Raw genomic sequence first — 16664 nt, forward strand, 5'->3', positions numbered from 1 at the left:
TCTCTTTCTTGTAAAGTAGGGCTAATAATTCAGCTCGTTATTCACAAGTCAGCTCGTATCCGGCTCGAAATGAACTCAAAATTGATCGTTTGTTTAATAAATGAACCGAACACAAACTAAATTATTTAGCTCGAAATTCTAACAAGTCGAATAAGAGCTGGGATCAGTTCGCTCGTGTTCGGCACGATATAAAAAGTAGGAGAGAGAGAGAGAGAGATGAATGCCTATTTGCTAGGGTTATGATTTCACCCAACACCATTTGTGAAAAAAATAATTGCAAGTAATGTGAGAAAAAAAGCATTCTACATTCTCTTTCTTGTATGTAATCCAATTTCTTGCGAGTTAACGACTCGTATTTGGTTTGAAATGAACTCAAAATCGATCGTTCATTTAATAAACAAGTCGAACACGAGTTGAATTTTTCAGCTCAAAATTTTAATGAGCTGAATAATAGCTAGGATCAACTCGCTCATATTTAGCTCGATACAGAAAATAGGAGAGAGAGAGAGAGAGAGAGAGATCTATCTGGTAGAGCTATAATTCCACCCAACACCCTTTTGAAGAAAATAATTGCAAATAGTGTGAGGAAAAAGGCATCCTACTTTCTCTTTCTTGCATAGTATGGCTGACAATCTATCTTGTTGTTCGCGAACCAGCTCGTATTCTCCTTGAAATGAACTTAAGAACGATTGTTCGTTTAATAAATGAATTGAACACGAGCTGAATTTTTCAGTTTAAAATTTTAACGAGCCGAATACGAGGTGGAGTCGGTTCGCTCGTTTTCGGCTCGATATAAAAAGTAGGAGTGGAGATCAGTGCTATTTTCTAGTAGAGCTATAATTCCACCCAACACCCTTTATAAAGAAAATAATGGCAAATAATGTGAGGAAAAAGGTTTCTTACTTTCTATTTCTTTTAAGTATAAGTTGTACCATATTTTGCTTTGCATGCAGATGACAAGATGTGGCATGTGGTAAACATTGAACTCAACTACTAATTCAATGGAAAAATAAATGGGTTCTAAACTTCTAATATGGTGTTTGCTTTTCCAAAAAATATCTCAAAACATAATTTTATGGTCGAAAAAATATTATGCACCACTTTAGTAACTAAAAAAAGTAAATTTTTTGATTTTTTTTTTCCAGATTTCATAGAAACGTACTATTTTTCTTTTCCAATTTTCATCAGAAAAAGAAAAATTTAAGTTTACGAAAAGACAAGCCACAGAAAGATAGGTTAAAATTGCCAAAGTCGCCGCATACCATATTTGAGTTTGTGTTAGATTTCGATCCTGCCTACGCGGCGTAGGACTAATTAGGCAAAAATCACAATCGAAATTTATGAACGTTGCGTCTGTACGTTTTAATAAGTAAATTGATTGTTCCTTTTTAACGATTTGAGCTTTGGAATTATGGTTAGCATCGAGCTGCAAACAATCCACCACTTGTTTCGGTCGGATCGTGAACTAAACTCGCAACTAAACCCATCAGAATTTGGCTTGGGTCGGGGTTCCGGGTTCAGCTAGGCCGAATTGGGCCAAATCCTGTATCTGTACGCTTTAATAAGTGAATTAGTTCGTTCTCTTTCTACCAGTTCGAACTTTTAGAATTACGGTTAGCACCGAACTGCTGACAATCCAACAACTGTTTCGGTTGGGCTGTGAACTAAACTCGACACGAAACCCACTGGAACTTGGCTCGGGTCAGGGTTTCGGGTCGAGCTTTGATCGAAAACCAAAAAACGATCGACCAGAGTAGCAATTTTCGCGCACCTAAATAATGCAAACAAAACTACAGAATGTCAAAGTGAAAATATACTGTACCACAGTTTCATCATTTTTGAAGTTTACAACTAAAACCATATTTTAACAATTTTCAAAATTCGTGAAATAGAATTAAGAGTAAATCTAATTATTATATGCATAAAATTGACAAAATTAATTAATTGAGATTCAAAGAATCTTATATTAATTATCAACAAGAAACTATTAATTGTACAGCAAATCCTTTTCAACATGACAAAAAATAAAAATGAAAACAAGGTATACTGGTTATTTAAGAATAGAAATTTATATATGATTATTATTTATTTTTTTTTGCTGAATTTTAACTGAAATTATGATCTGCATTCCAGTTGAATCACCTGCTGCTGCTGCTGCTGCTGCTTTCTCTTTGCTGCTTCTGCTTCCATTCTTCTGATTGCAGTAGAGCTGATCTTATTCCCTGTCGATTCCTCCGGCAAAAGATCGACTACTTCGACCTACAAAAATTACCAAAAAAAAAAAAAAAAAAAACTATTGATAAATCGAATGTTTTCGTTGCAATATTTTGGTTTTTTTTGGGGGTTAATTACATACAGCTACTTGTAAACATATCGAATAACGAATATATCGCTACAAAGTTCAACTTTTCATTGCTACTCCTGTAAAGTCCAGTGATATTTATATTTGCCCCTCTAATTTGTTACCATTATAGTACAATTTATTTTTTAACAGCAGATAAGTGAAATGATATTTTTGATGATATTTTTGCCCATATAAATATGTCAATTCAAAAGCCCCAGCTGTTAAAATCATGCAGAAATGTCCTCCCAGAAAATTATTTTATTCAATAATATAAGAGGGGTAAAAATGTCAATTTAACTCATTTATTAACCAGGGTTAAATATTTTATTTATGGTTAACTATATTTTTCTTACAGATCTTAATAACAAGGGTTTATTTGAGAACGGTTAGGACTTTTGTATGGATAAAAATAAAAAGTTGAACTTTGTAGGGATATATCTGCTATTCAATATGTTTACAGAAAACTGTATGCAATTAATCTTTTTTTTTATATAATACAGTCCATAGCCATTGCGTTTTCATTTCAATCTTAGATTAGCCTTTTCATTAAATTCAAATACTAATTCGATGAAAATATACATCCATGCAATTTGGAATTGAACAATTTATAGTCCGAAAAGCGAATGAAACATTGCAACAAGTAAAAGATTGGTAACACTATTACAATTTATCCGCGATAAAGTTTAATACCTCTAATTGTGATAAGCCCCTCTCAGCTCTTTTTCTGTTTACCGCTAATCCTCCTGGTAGTGTCTCCTTGCTGAATAATTGAAACATGAGGTTGTTAAACTCAATCTAAAATGTAGTTTATTAGAGAATTTACTAGATCATAAGATGTAGTTGAAATTTTCTTTTTGAATTTGATAAGAACTTTTGAAGAAGAATAATATATAGAGAGAAGAAAAGAGTTGAGAGAAATAAAAGAGACCTCACAACAATTGCCTCCAAAGTTTCATCAACAATTGAGGGGCCATAAGGATCCACAATTGGCTCCACTATCACATTCAAATTAGGCTTGATGAACTGCAAAAGTATTACCAAAATGCTAACAATAATAAACATAAAAAGAAAAAAATATACAATCATAAGGTAGCTAAAATCGATTTGTAAAAGTTCATTCAGGGTCTGTTTGGAGTTGAGGATCATTTAACGTATTCAGACAAAATTAAGTTCTTCAGCTGAACTATAGAAAATATATCGTAACAAACTTATTATGGCATATACAATAAAATACTATATATATACGTTGGAAGTGACTCTGATATCATACGCAAAAGTCCGTGTAAGCCACTAATATTAGAACTCAAATCTATAGATAAGCGATTTTAGTTCATACTCATTTGTTTTTCATATTACAATTTTAAGGGCAAAAAAGAATGGTGATCTAGTAACAAGAACAAATGAGATTTGGCACCTTTATGTAGTCTTGAACATTTTGGATCCTCCTTTCAATGGGCTCTATTAAATCAGCATACTGCAATGTAAATGATGAGATGAGATTCGGCTACTATACTCTTTATGAGTACGATCGCCTTCGTACTCATAGGTCGTTTTCGATGATAGAGCTTCCGAATCGACGATTCATACTGTTAAACATTTTCTAAAGCATTTAAAACTTCTAGAAATCAAATTTCATAATTTTTCAATATCAGTTATCTTACGTTCAAAAGGTCACAAAATTGACAATTTTTAACGGCCGGTATGTGATACTTACTAGTTTAACGGTGCAAAAGAATCGGAAGAGGTTGAATTTTTGATAAAAAATTCTTTTCACTATCTAGATAAAGATCAATAACTGTGATCTTAAATTGAAGGATCCGATCATCTATTTTTAGGACGTTGTTTGATTTTGACCGTTCATTTTATGCCCGCTTGATGGACTTTATTATGATTTCGAAAAATTACAAAAATTATTTTCTAGAAGTTTCAAATACTTTAGATCATATTTAACAGAGTGGATCATTGATTCAGAAGCTCCATCATCGAAAACAACTTATGAGTACGAAAAGTCCAATACTCATAAAAGTATAATAGCCCTACTCTCAAACAAGTATGTGAGATAATATATTGACTTGGAAAAGTAGTAAGAAAAGAGGCTTCTATTTCCTAATCACTCCTTTGGGGCTGTTTCATTCCTCAAAAAAATATTAAAAGAAAGTTTTCAGAGAAAAAAAAAATAGTATTTTGTGAAAAGGTTCTTTTTCTTTCTATCTATTTTTTGAGAGAAATGTAGCATGCTATCAGTTTCGTTTATTTTTTTTAGAAATAAACTTAGCTGGAAATGTGAATTAATTAGGATTCGAACTTGAGATCTCGGGTACCAACCAGCAAGCCCTTTGCCGCTTGCACTAGGGACGGTCGGCATGAAACGCTTCTTTTTAAGTTTTCTGTTCATTTGGTTTAAAAAAAAAAAAAACTAGCTTTTTCAGAAAACTTTTCTTTTCAGGTTTCATATACGGAAAGCAGGTGTTTTCATTTTCTGGATATTTTTGAAAAATGAAGTTTTCGCAAAAAGGAATCTTTCATTAAATTTTTTTTCTTGGATTTTTTTTTTCATACTTCTCCGATGAACTGAACAACTCCTTAGGCGAAGCTTTTATAGAAGTGTTGTTTAAGCAGAGATGCTCAAACTTAGATTTTCTGTTTTATGCAGCAAACGCTTATTTAAGATTATGTTTTTCAAGGAAAAGTTTTCTAGAAGCCAGGCCGAACAAGCGCAAAGTAGTTTCTACTTTAGGGTTTACTCAACAAACACATTGTCAAGGATAAATAAAAATTACAGTAATTTGTCAAATATTTGCATAGATTTTATTTGCATGCTGAAGTCCAAATTTAGCAACAAAAGAAGAGATAAAAACATCAACTAATACAAATCAAAATCCGGGCCGGGCGTAGATTTTCTCGGGCTTTAACATTCGCGGCCCGATCCGGCTCCTACGAACCGGGCCAACGGGTCGGGCTTGGTTTGCATAGATCCTCTTATTATTATTAACACAATTGGAAAACAATTAAGCCTTTTTTTATTTTTATTTTTTTTTTTTTTGAATGGTAGTTATATAAGTATTTTTTTTAATATATATATATATATATATATATATATATATATATATATATATAATATAATGAATATAAGGACATGATTGCAAGGGATTCCTAGTAATAAAAATCACTTATGAAGAAGATTTATTATTTTGATTATTTTGGCAAAATAATCACTTATAAAAAGATTATATATATGTTTAAAAAAAATCAAAACATTGAGAATAAGAACAAATGTGATTAAAAATAGCAAGAAAAGAAGATTAAAACCTGTTTCTTACTAAGCATCGGCCCGTCGCAAATTCCGATTACGATTCGATCTCTCGCAAGCTCTGCAGATGCCTGTTGGATTAAAGCCCAAATGATAAACATTAAAAATTAAGAAAGAAAAAAAAAAAGAAAAAAAAAAAGAGAAAGAAGCCATTTTAGAGAAAGCTAATAAGTATAGCTTAATTAGTTAAAGATAACTCAAAGTAAGTATTAAGTAGTTTGAGTTAGAATTTTGAGAAGTAGAAATTTTTTCCCCCTAAAAGAACATATTTATAGTCATAATTATTACAAAATTGTTTGGTGAAAATGTTCATGGAACCACCTCAACACCATCAAATTTTTGTTTAAAAAATTTATGTTATATTTCCTTTTGGATTTGACTGTTTTTTAAAATACCTTTTTAGCTTATAAAACTGTTAACTTAATAATTTTTTTAAAACCACTGATGCCCAACGAAACCAATAATTTTATAGAATCTTCAATTTTTTGAGGCTTGTATAATGCTGATAGGCAAAACGGAGTTGCAGCGAAAGTATATGAAATATGTTTCTTTGTTTTTCTATTGTGAGCGGCTCGTTGCAGTATGTGTAATATTATGTTATGTACAAAATTAAATATAATATTTTTTATTGTACTTTTTGAACGAAGTCGTGATATTCATAATCTCATGTTATGTACAAAATAAATATAATACTTTTTTATCGTAGTTTTTGATTGAACGTACTGTATTCTTCTTACTGTATCAAAGAGGCCCTTAAGTAAATACTAATAATTAAACAAAGCAGTGAAATATGTAGGTGAAGAACCATGAGAATTAGAAGCTGTGTTCATATATAGAATTGAGAAAAATAAAAATTTGAATCAAAAAGAAGAAAATAGAAAAAAAAAAAAAGAGAGAGAGAGAGAGAGAGAGAGAGAGAGAGAGAGGAGACCTTGAGGAACAAATGGTGGCCTTGGTGTAGCCTATCAAAAGTGCCTCCAATAACAACTGCTGCATATGATTTAGAATCTCTTGAGGGGGGAGACATATTGGAGCTATTAATTTAACATCATCTCTTCTTTGTAACTCCTCTCTTTCCATGAGAGAGATATATAAGAAAGAAAAAAAGTTATAGAGAGAGAGAGAGAGAGAGAGAGAGAGAGAGAGAGAGAGAGAGAGAGAGAGGGGGGNATAGAGAGAGAGAGAGAGAGAGAGAGAGAGAGAGAGAGAGAGGGGTGGTTGATTGGTGTGACACAAGAGCAACCTGGTAGGAACTAAATGCCCAACAAACAATAAGGTATAACTTGTACCTTCTCGATTTGGTAGCTGTTTGGCTCTGCTTCTGCTTTTGTTTTTATCTGCTTGGTATTTTAACTATTCCTATATTTCAGAGAAAATGAATAAGAACAAAATTAATACGTGGCAGCGGATAGGATGCTCCACACGAGGCGTTGATCGGGAGGTCCCTACTAAAATTTTATTCGCATATGTAATGACCCGACTCGTTAGCAATAATAACTCGTTACGTCAAAACCAACGACCCAAAATGCTTAAGTCCAGTTATTATGTTTAGCCCAATCAAACTTATATACTTCCACATCTAGTCATAACTATCCGAGTGGAACTATTGGGGTGTCACAGCATAATAGATACAACAAAGATATGCAAATTAGGTGTGAAAGAGTGTAGTACCTAATTAAGATTTCAAGCCCCAAAAGTCCAAGTTGATGCTTACACCCTTTAGGGCAAATTTGAATCTTCTTGAGAGGCTTCTAGGTTCATTGTATCTAGACACCAGAACCCAATTTTTTTTATTTCTTGTTCACTACATCAGCAGTTGTAAATATATTCTTTATACACTGAATCTAGTTAAAACTAATTAGTGAATAATAATCAGATTCAATGTATCATTTTATCGATAAAGAAAATATACCGACGTCGATCATCCTTAGCACAAGTGGCAAAAAGATCTCCAGTTTCAAAATCTAGTTGCTTTATATTTTCAACTAAGTCCCTTTTGTTAAAAAAAAAAAAGAACGATGCAGGTAACATGCTATTTATCCTCTCTCAAGAAAATATATATATATANATATTGACCATGTGTAACAAATTTTCTTAAAAAATATAAGGGCTATCGATTACTATTTTTTCACATAAACAAATTGGTCTCATGAAATTATCTAATTTCTTTTTTTTTTAATATTTATTGAAATGTAATATTGTCACCAGAAAACTACATAAGAAGAAACTTACATAAATTTTTAGAGTTTCATTAGTATACAATCTCATTTACAGAAGATTAGGGACCAAATTGTAATTTAATAAAAGTTTGGATTGCCCTTTACATCAATTACTCTAATAACCATATAAATTCAACTTTAAAATATAATAAATTTCATCATCTGATGCATAAATAAATTTGTATGTAATGTGTACACACAAATACTGAATCATTAAATACTATGCATATTCTTTATAATAATCACAAAAAAAAAGGGTAAAAATGAACATAACTTACTTGAACTACGAACCATTTTGAATTGACTGCCCAACCTCTCAAATTTTTGATTTTACTATCCAATTTTTCAATTTATTTGATTTGAATCAGTCAACAACATTTTGACTTCAAAATTTGGACATCTCATTTAGTTAGTATGCTTCATATAATTCTCGCAACTATAAATTCATTAAAGTAATAAAGTTCATTAACTTTTAAAGTTAAAATGCCGTTAAGTCGTTGACCAACTTAAATCAAACAAATTGAAACATTGGATAGCAAAATCAAAATTTTGAAACGTCGATAGTAAATTCAAAATAGTTCATACTTCAGGTATGATCTGTTCGTATTTACCAAACAGAAATTAGCATGAACTAAACAAACAAGGGAACTAGACTTAGGCTGTAATGCTTGAAGGCTCTTCTTTTCTGAGTTCCAAAGAAGACAACCAATCCAGCAAAGCCCGATTGACGAGCTCGGGAACTTCGTCGTGCGGGCAATGCCCGGCCTGCAGGCTGACGACGGTGGTGTTCGGATAGAACTCCTTGATCCTCGCGGCCTTCGCGGGGCCGACCCACGGGTCTAAGTCGCCCCACAGCAGCAGCAGGGGGCATGAGAGCTTGCTTAGCAGGCCGTCGAGCGTGTACTTGCTCTGGTTCGACATAAACCTCGTCATCAATCTGGCAAACAAAGGAAAAAAAACAAAAGAAAAAGAAAAAGACATCAATCTGTTGCAAACTATATATCGAGATTCTTTGGTGCTTCTGCAGCTACCAACACAGAATCAGAGCTAAAGCATTAGTATTTTATAGGATACGAAGTTTTGAGAACCCAAAATTGGTGTATATGATAGATTCAAATGCTTTGGCATCGATTTTGAGCTGAAAGTGCTGCAGAAGTGCTGCTTTTGTAAGCACTCTAGCCTCATTAGAACCTGTAATAAACTTCTCCTGAATTTGGGTCTACTGTTGGCGTCGTAATCGATTTCACGAGATAGTCGTCGACATTGGAGGGATCGATATACACCTGGACGAGGATAGATACGAAGGAGCGGCATTAGTTTCTTTAGAGCAAAAGTATAATAACCGCATAGTCGATTAATCCATATGATACTATAACCAATCCTATTTGAAGCTTCTAGTAGGGTTTAACATTTAATGGATTTTTTCTCCGGAAAAAGAAGCAAACAATTATGGAGGGAATAAGTTTTAAGTACATTACACTTTTTAGAACTTTTTCTATGCGAGCAGGTTGCTTGGCTTGCCAGAACAGAAACCCTAGAACGATCCGCTGAAAAACGTCCTTCAGCGGATTGACTACAAATTTCTTTATCGCCGACTCTTCCTCATTCGTATTTGGTTGTCTGTTTGGATCTCCGAATTGTCCCGCGGAGTTAAGTAAGACAAGTCCGCAAACTTGCTGAGGCAGCTTCGCGGCGGTTAATAACGCCGTGAATCCCCCAAGACTGAAGAGGAAGCAAGGTCAGATACTGAAATAGTTCGCATAGTGTATTTACATTTTAACCTAATAAAAAGAAAATGATTGTATAAAGGGCTATTGTGATCCGAAAAGGTCGAAGATTAAATGTTATAACAGTCATTTTGCGAGTTTCCATAGCATTTCTAAACACTCAATAATGGAAAGTTAAGGTGTGGGTCATATAGGCCAATATGGGCTATTTCTTGAGGAATAGAGGGGGAAAAATAACCTTGATCGCGCGAGAGAAAAATGAGTGTTTTAAAACTTTTACCTGTTTCCGACTAAGATAGCTGGCTCTTTTACAATTTCTTCGAGAAAATCAGAAACCTGCTCCATCCACACTGTTGCTTCATACTCGATAATAGCTTTCTCGCTCCATCCAAAACCTAGCAAGTCGACAGCATATACCTTATAATTCTGAGCCAGCTCTGGTATATTGTACCTGCAAAAGATAAAACTATGTTATTGTAATGATCATACACTACATAATTAGCCTACATGCATTCACATGAATAGCGGCTAGTATTAACGAAATCCATGAAGGCTAAATTATGGATTATGCGGAGCACTTTTCTTCAGAAAACAGCGATGAGTTGAAGAAGAAAAGAAAAGGCGACTAATTAACTGCTCGCTGGCATGCTGCAATTCACGTTTCCTTCCTCGGAACTGAATTACTGTACCAATGAAAGTATGAAAAGAATATGGAACAAAAAAAGGAACATAATAGTGAAATTTACTCGTTGTATACATTCACACTGTAACATACAAGCTGATCCACACTCCACAGTTATCATCTAGTGTAATGTGATCAAGTGTGATTATCTTTTCTTTTTATTTCTATTTTTTTCTACTTATTCTGGTATACATGAACAAGTATTAAGCATTCATAGATTAACCAACAGATCAGTGAAAACAAAACTAATGAGAAAAAAAAGAGAGAATAGGAGAACCTCCAATGAAAAGCTGAAGCACCAAATCCATGTATAAGAACAATAGGTTGACCACTTCCTTGCTCCACATAATGTATCTTGCGACCTCTCCACGTCCAAAAATTATATCCCTCTGGTTTAAAAGGTAACCTTTCCATTCCTAAAATTGAAAAATGACTCCGTTAGTACCATTTCATGGTGTAATGTTATGAAAATAGCTACACAGTTATGCGCATATTAGGTTCATTAAATCTGGTCGAATCCCGTCAGTGATTAGTGAACAGTTTCAACAAATCCCCTTACCCATAGTAAAATCAACAAATCCTTTGACCCATAGTGAAATCAACTCTATTAATACTGCCACCCACATAAAAAAGCACAGTTTCAACAAATCCTTCAGCTTAAGTAAAATCAGGTAATATCGTCACCCATATCGACAACACAGTTTCATCAGATCCCCAACTCCCTTAAAAATTGCCACCCATATCAAAATTACAGTTTCAACGAATCCCTCGGGCTATAGTAAAATCAACTTTGTTAGTATCGGCAACCATATCAAAAAACATAGCTACAACGAATCTCTTGGCCCAAAATAAAATCAACTCTTGTTAAAGATTGTGAAACAATCACTATTCTCCACAAACTTTAGCTACCAAAAAATGGTATTTTAATAATTATATTTAACACTCTCTTTCACATCTGAGCTTGAAACTTGTTGATAGGCTTAAGATGCGGACCTGAATTAAATGGAAAGAAATTAAATAAAGCTAGCATTTTGGCAGTACTCAAACTCAGAACACCTCCTGCTTTGATACTCATATATATGACAAATATGTTAGCAACATCCCTCGTATCAATAACATAGTTCTTTGTAGCTCATAGCTTAAATTTTGAGAGGAATAAAAAAAAAAAAGCTTGTTTCACATTAATTCACTAATATCATTAAAAAATAAGCCCTAGTTTCAGAAAAAATTGAATACAACTATACCTCGAACTGGATTAGCAGTTAACAACGAACAAAAAACCGAGAGAGCGATCCCTTTCGACACCAAATTCCTCCTCAAAATCCCTAACTTACGCCCTGCAAAGCAAAACCTTAACCAATCGGGTATCGACAGAATCGAACCTTTGACCTAAAAGTCCAAAAAATTCACCAAAAAATTCGACAAAAAAAAAGGAGGAGCAATTGGGCCACACCAGCGAGATGAGTTCTCTTCGAATTGAGGCGCCGATGGTGGGAATCGAAGAGGTTCTGGGGCGACGAGGTGGAGAGGGCGAGGGAGGGAGACATTGGGGGATCGTCGAGGAACGCAAAATTGAAACCCTAATCCCCAAATTCCGGGGAGCGGATTCAAATGTGAGAGCTCTCATAGTGTGTTCGAGAGAGTTCGTGTTTGTGGCGGGGATTTGAATCCGTGGCGCTTTCTAAGCCAAAAAGTATTTTAAGGGTAAACTGCACTTTTGGCCCTCAAACTACAATACTTTAACATTTAAGTCCTCAAATATTAATTTATTATAATTTTTAGGCTAAATTACAGAAAAGCCCCCTGTCAAAATTCAATTTTTCACTTCTTCCTCTGTCATTTAAAAACCTACACTTTGCCCCCTTGTAAAATAAAAAATATTTACAGGGAGATACGGTGTGAACTGTGATTACAAAATAACTATTTTGCCCCTTACCATGTTCACAGGAGAGAAGGGGCATTTTTGGCATAAAAAAATATATAATAATATTTTATAAACGGAACCCTAACGGATTATTAACGGTAGGGGGCGAAGTGAACATTTTTTATTTTACAAGGGGGTAAAGTGTATATTTTTAAATGACAGGAAGGAAAAGTGAAAAATTAGATTTTGACATGAGGGTTTTATATAATTTAGCCTAATTTTTAGGGTAAACTTCAAATATCACTCATATGGTTTCGCACTTTCTCACTTTAGTACTCTGCGGTTTAAAGTGTATTAATTTAGTATCTTGTGGTTTTATTTTTCTCTTTTCGTCAACTCCTCCGTTAACATTTCGTTAAATTATATATAAAAAACTTCAGATACCCCACCTAGGTTTATCGAATATTCACTTTAGCACTTTTTAGTTTTAACTTTGTCACTAATTTAATGAAAAAAATTAGTGGATGGATGATAAAAAGAGAAAAATAAAACAACGGGATACTAAATTGATACACTTTAAACTATAGGGTACTAAAGTGAGAAAGTGAGAAAGTGCGAAACCCCAGGGATGGTATTTGAAGTTTTTCCTAATTTTTAACTCGAAATTTTAGAATTGTTGCGATCAAATCCCACAATTTAATTTAATTAATTAAACATTAACGCATCGCCTATGAAAAATTAATATGACATTTTTAGTGATTGGATTATTATCAACCGTAATACTGTTATATTATTTTTACGCTAGGAATATATTAATATTTAGCCAACTAAATTAGTTTATAGAACTTGGTTGTAAGAGTCCTAAAAATTTGACCCATATATTACAATAAATTAAAGTTTGAGGACCAAAACATCGCCTGACGACTGAACAATTTATCAGAGAAATTTAAATTTCGCTTTTGGTCCTCAAACTATGAGTGGGGGACACTTTGGTCCTCACATTTTAATTTGTTGTTATTTTTCGATTCAAATTTTTAAAATTTTTGTAATCAAAATCCTACAACTTAATTTAGTTGACTAAATATTAATAAATTAAATGTGGAAGTGATATATATATATAGTATATTAATTATTGTCACATCATTAATCGCAGTACACGCGCGCACACACACTTAGGACATGACCATGTATTTACTTGCTTAGAATTGATTCTTGGTATGCTTAACTAAGATTTCAAAATAACAAAATTATCCTCATTTTGCTATTTTATTTCTCCTAAAAAAAAAAAGGTAAATCACAAACCACCAACAATGAATCAAGTGCGAAACGTAATATTGATCGTCTTTAGCGCAAGTGGTTAAGAATTTAATGGTTGATGTCCGATATCTGATATCTAAAGTTTCAAGTTCAACCGGTAGTTACTTTATATTTTTAGCTAAATTTATTTCTGAGCAATTATCAATCAATGGAGATATGGAATAAAACAAACTATTTTTAGAGCAAAAACTAATGCCAACATTGAGAGGACATTTTTATTCATTATTGATAAAAGTAAATATTTTTTTCAAAAGCAATGCTCATATTTAAAGGACATTAATGCAACAATGATAGGCCTATTATCAATTTCCGATCTATCTTTGAAAATAAAAAAGTTCATTATCAATTTTGGATTTATCATTTAAAAAAAAACAAAAGTTTTTATTCATTGTTAACAAAGTAAATTTGGTTTGACTCGATCCTCTTGGAATTCTTTTTCCCTATAGAGATAAACATTTTTAGTGCTTAATTAAAGTGCTAAAATTAATTAAAATGCTAAAACATTTTTAGGTCTCATATTGTTTTAATTAGCCGATGAAGATATTTCAATACTACATATTCATATTGTTTTAATTTTCCCTTGAAAAATTGGTGATGTTGTTCGCAAAATTAATTTTGATTTTAATATATCTATTAATCATTAAATATAAATTTTTTTTATCTAATTTTCTATTTATACTGCTTTAAAATTCGACAATAATATATGACTAACAGTAGTACAGAGTCTCATCATAGGAAAAATAATAATAATTATATAATAAGAAGTTAAAAGATCATCAATTAAAAAAAAAATTAAGTGGCCAAATTTCAATTAGCCTATAATTTAGTTGGTGTTAATAGTTGAAAATTGATATTGGCTCATTCTTCTTTATTGAGTGAAAAAATTTTGTGTTACACGACTCATCAAACTGTCTCGAATCGTAACTACTGTCAGAGCAAAAGAGTCTAAATTATATACGAGTATACATAAACTGTCTCAAATTGTAATCACTGTCAAAGCAAAAGAGTCTAAATCATATTTGAGTAGACATAATATATCTGCTCTGATAATAATAAAACNGTCTGGTTGTCAGAAGTTCCAATGGGAAAACCAATCTCATATGGTTCGGCATAACTTTGATCTCAACAATTATCATTTATAATCCGGTTTTTTGGGTGCACATTCATAAACTTTGGACATAACACCTCATGTAGAGCGGAGGCGGAAATGGTACGTCTCGCCTCTCACCCTCATGCTCTCGCCCTCGCCCTTGCCCTCGTCCATGCACCCCCACCTTCCTCGCCTCCGACCCCGCCAAGGCCGCGCCGCGACTTTTTTTTTTTTGCTTTTTTCTTTTCTTTTTTTCTCCGATTCTTCTCTACCGTCTCCGACGACGACGCCTCTCTCGCCCTTCCCCGCCCTTCTCATCTCTCCCTCTCCCTCATTTTCTGCCGCCTCCGACGACGATTTATCTTCGCCGGCGCCGACGTCGATACCGTAGAGGTCACTGCGGCGCTACAGTCTCGGAGCGGGGGTCCTTAGCGGCGTCGTCACCGACGCCGTAGCTGTTGGCAGAGAAGGTGACAAAAAAAATTATAGAATAAACAAAAAAAAAGATAAAAAATTATATAAAAAGAATGATGAAGATGAAATTGCATCGTTAATTACAAAAAAAATTATAAGTTGCACTATTTAAGATATAAACTGCTGCTTTAAGATAAAAATTATACTCTTTGAACGAAAATTACGCTCTTTGAGAGATGTTTACACTGTTTCTACTCTTATTACACTCTTTCAGATGTAAACTGTAATCATTAAGATAAAAATTACACTCTTTAAATGAAAGTTGCACTATTTTTCTCTTGTTATACTATTTTTTTATCTTAAACTGTATCTTTTTAAGTGACATTTATACTGTTTCTCCTGTTGTTGCACTGTTTCTCCTCTGTTGCACTATTTCTCCTCTTGTTTACATAGAAATGGTGCAACAAGAGGAGAAACAGTGCAACAGGAAAAGAAACAGTATAAATATCTCTTAAAATGGTGCAGTTTCACCTCTTATTGCATTGTTTCTCCTCTTGTTGCACTATTTCTCCTATTGTTTACACAGAAATGGTGCAACAAGAGGAGAAACAGTGCAACAGGAAAAGAAACAGTATAAATATCTCTTAAAATGGTGCAGTTTCACCTCTTATTGCATTGTTTCTCCTCTTGTTGCACTATTTCTCCTATTGTTTACACAGAAATGGTGCAACAAGAGGAGAAACAGTGCAACAAGAGGAGAAACAGTATAAATATTTCTTAAAAGGGTGCAATTTCTTCTCTTATTGTACTATTTCTCCTATTGTTGCACTATTTCTCCTATTGTTTATACAGAAATGGTGCAACAAGAGGAAAAACAGTGCAATAAGAGAAGAAACAGTAGATATATCTCTTAAAACAGTACAGTTTCTCCTCTCGTTGCACTATTTTTCCTCTTGTTTACATAGAAATGGTGCAACAAGAGGAGAAACAGTATATATATCTCTTAAAACAGTGTAGTTTCTCCTTTTGTTGCACTATTTATCATCTTATTTACACAAAAATGATGCAACAAGAGGAGAAACAGTGCAACAAAAAGAGAAACAGTATAAATATCGCTTAAAAAGGTGCAGTTTAAGATAAAAAAATAGTGTAATAAGAGAAGAAATGGTGCAACAAGAGAAAAACAGTGCAACTTTTGTTTAAAAAGTATAATTTTTATTTTAATGAATGCAGTTTACATCTGAAAAAGTGCAATAAGAATAGAAACAGTGTAAATATTACCCAAAAGGTGTAATTTTCGTTCAAAGAGTATAATTTTCATCTTAAAGCAGCAGTTTATATCTTAAGTAGTGTAATTTATAATTTTTTTGTAATTAACGATACAATTTCATTTTCATCCTTATTTTTATATAATTTTTTAACTTTATTTTTTTTTTCTGTTTTTTCTATAATTTTTTTTTGTCACCCTCTCTGCCAACAGCCACGGTACCGGCGACGACGCCGCTAAGGACCCCGGCTCCGAGCTTGTAGCGCCGCAGTGATCTCGACGGTGTCGACGTCGGCGCCAGCGAAGATGCATCATCGTCGGAGGCGGCAGAGAATGAGGGAGATGGAGAGATGAGAAGGGCGGGGAAGGACGAGAGAGGCGTCGTCATCGGAGACGGTGGAGAAGAGTCGGAGAAGAAAAGAAAAGAAAA

At 33.4% G+C, this 16664-nt stretch overlaps 2 protein-coding genes across 3 annotated transcripts; both read right to left on the bottom strand.

Moving 5' to 3' along the window:
• LOC109716030 (phosphopantetheine adenylyltransferase 2) lies at positions 1951-6742 on the bottom strand. 2 transcript variants are annotated; one of them, XM_020241302.1, is made up of 6 exons: positions 6586-6742; positions 5654-5725; positions 3759-3818; positions 3273-3367; positions 3035-3104; positions 2016-2259 (listed from the first exon to the last, which is right to left on the bottom strand). In XM_020241302.1, exons 1-6 carry the CDS (start codon positions 6679-6681, stop codon positions 2116-2118), a joined length of 537 nt encoding a protein of 178 aa, XP_020096891.1. In that variant the 5' UTR covers positions 6682-6742; the 3' UTR covers positions 2016-2115. The 2 variants fall into 2 exon arrangements, with proteins under 2 accessions (XP_020096892.1, XP_020096891.1); XM_020241303.1 differs by lacking the exon at positions 3759-3818 and having other exon boundaries at positions 1951-2259.
• Positions 8005-11924, bottom strand: LOC109716823 (pheophytinase, chloroplastic). Its single transcript, XM_020242405.1, has 7 exons — positions 11736-11924; positions 11527-11619; positions 10560-10698; positions 9881-10051; positions 9352-9595; positions 9065-9156; positions 8005-8810 (listed from the first exon to the last, which is right to left on the bottom strand). Exons 1-7 carry the CDS (start codon positions 11827-11829, stop codon positions 8528-8530), a joined length of 1116 nt encoding a protein of 371 aa, XP_020097994.1. The 5' UTR covers positions 11830-11924; the 3' UTR covers positions 8005-8527.

The sequence above is a fragment of the Ananas comosus genome, linkage group 10 (assembly GCF_001540865.1).
Source record: "Ananas comosus cultivar F153 linkage group 10, ASM154086v1, whole genome shotgun sequence".
Lineage (NCBI taxonomy): Eukaryota > Viridiplantae > Streptophyta > Magnoliopsida > Poales > Bromeliaceae > Ananas > Ananas comosus.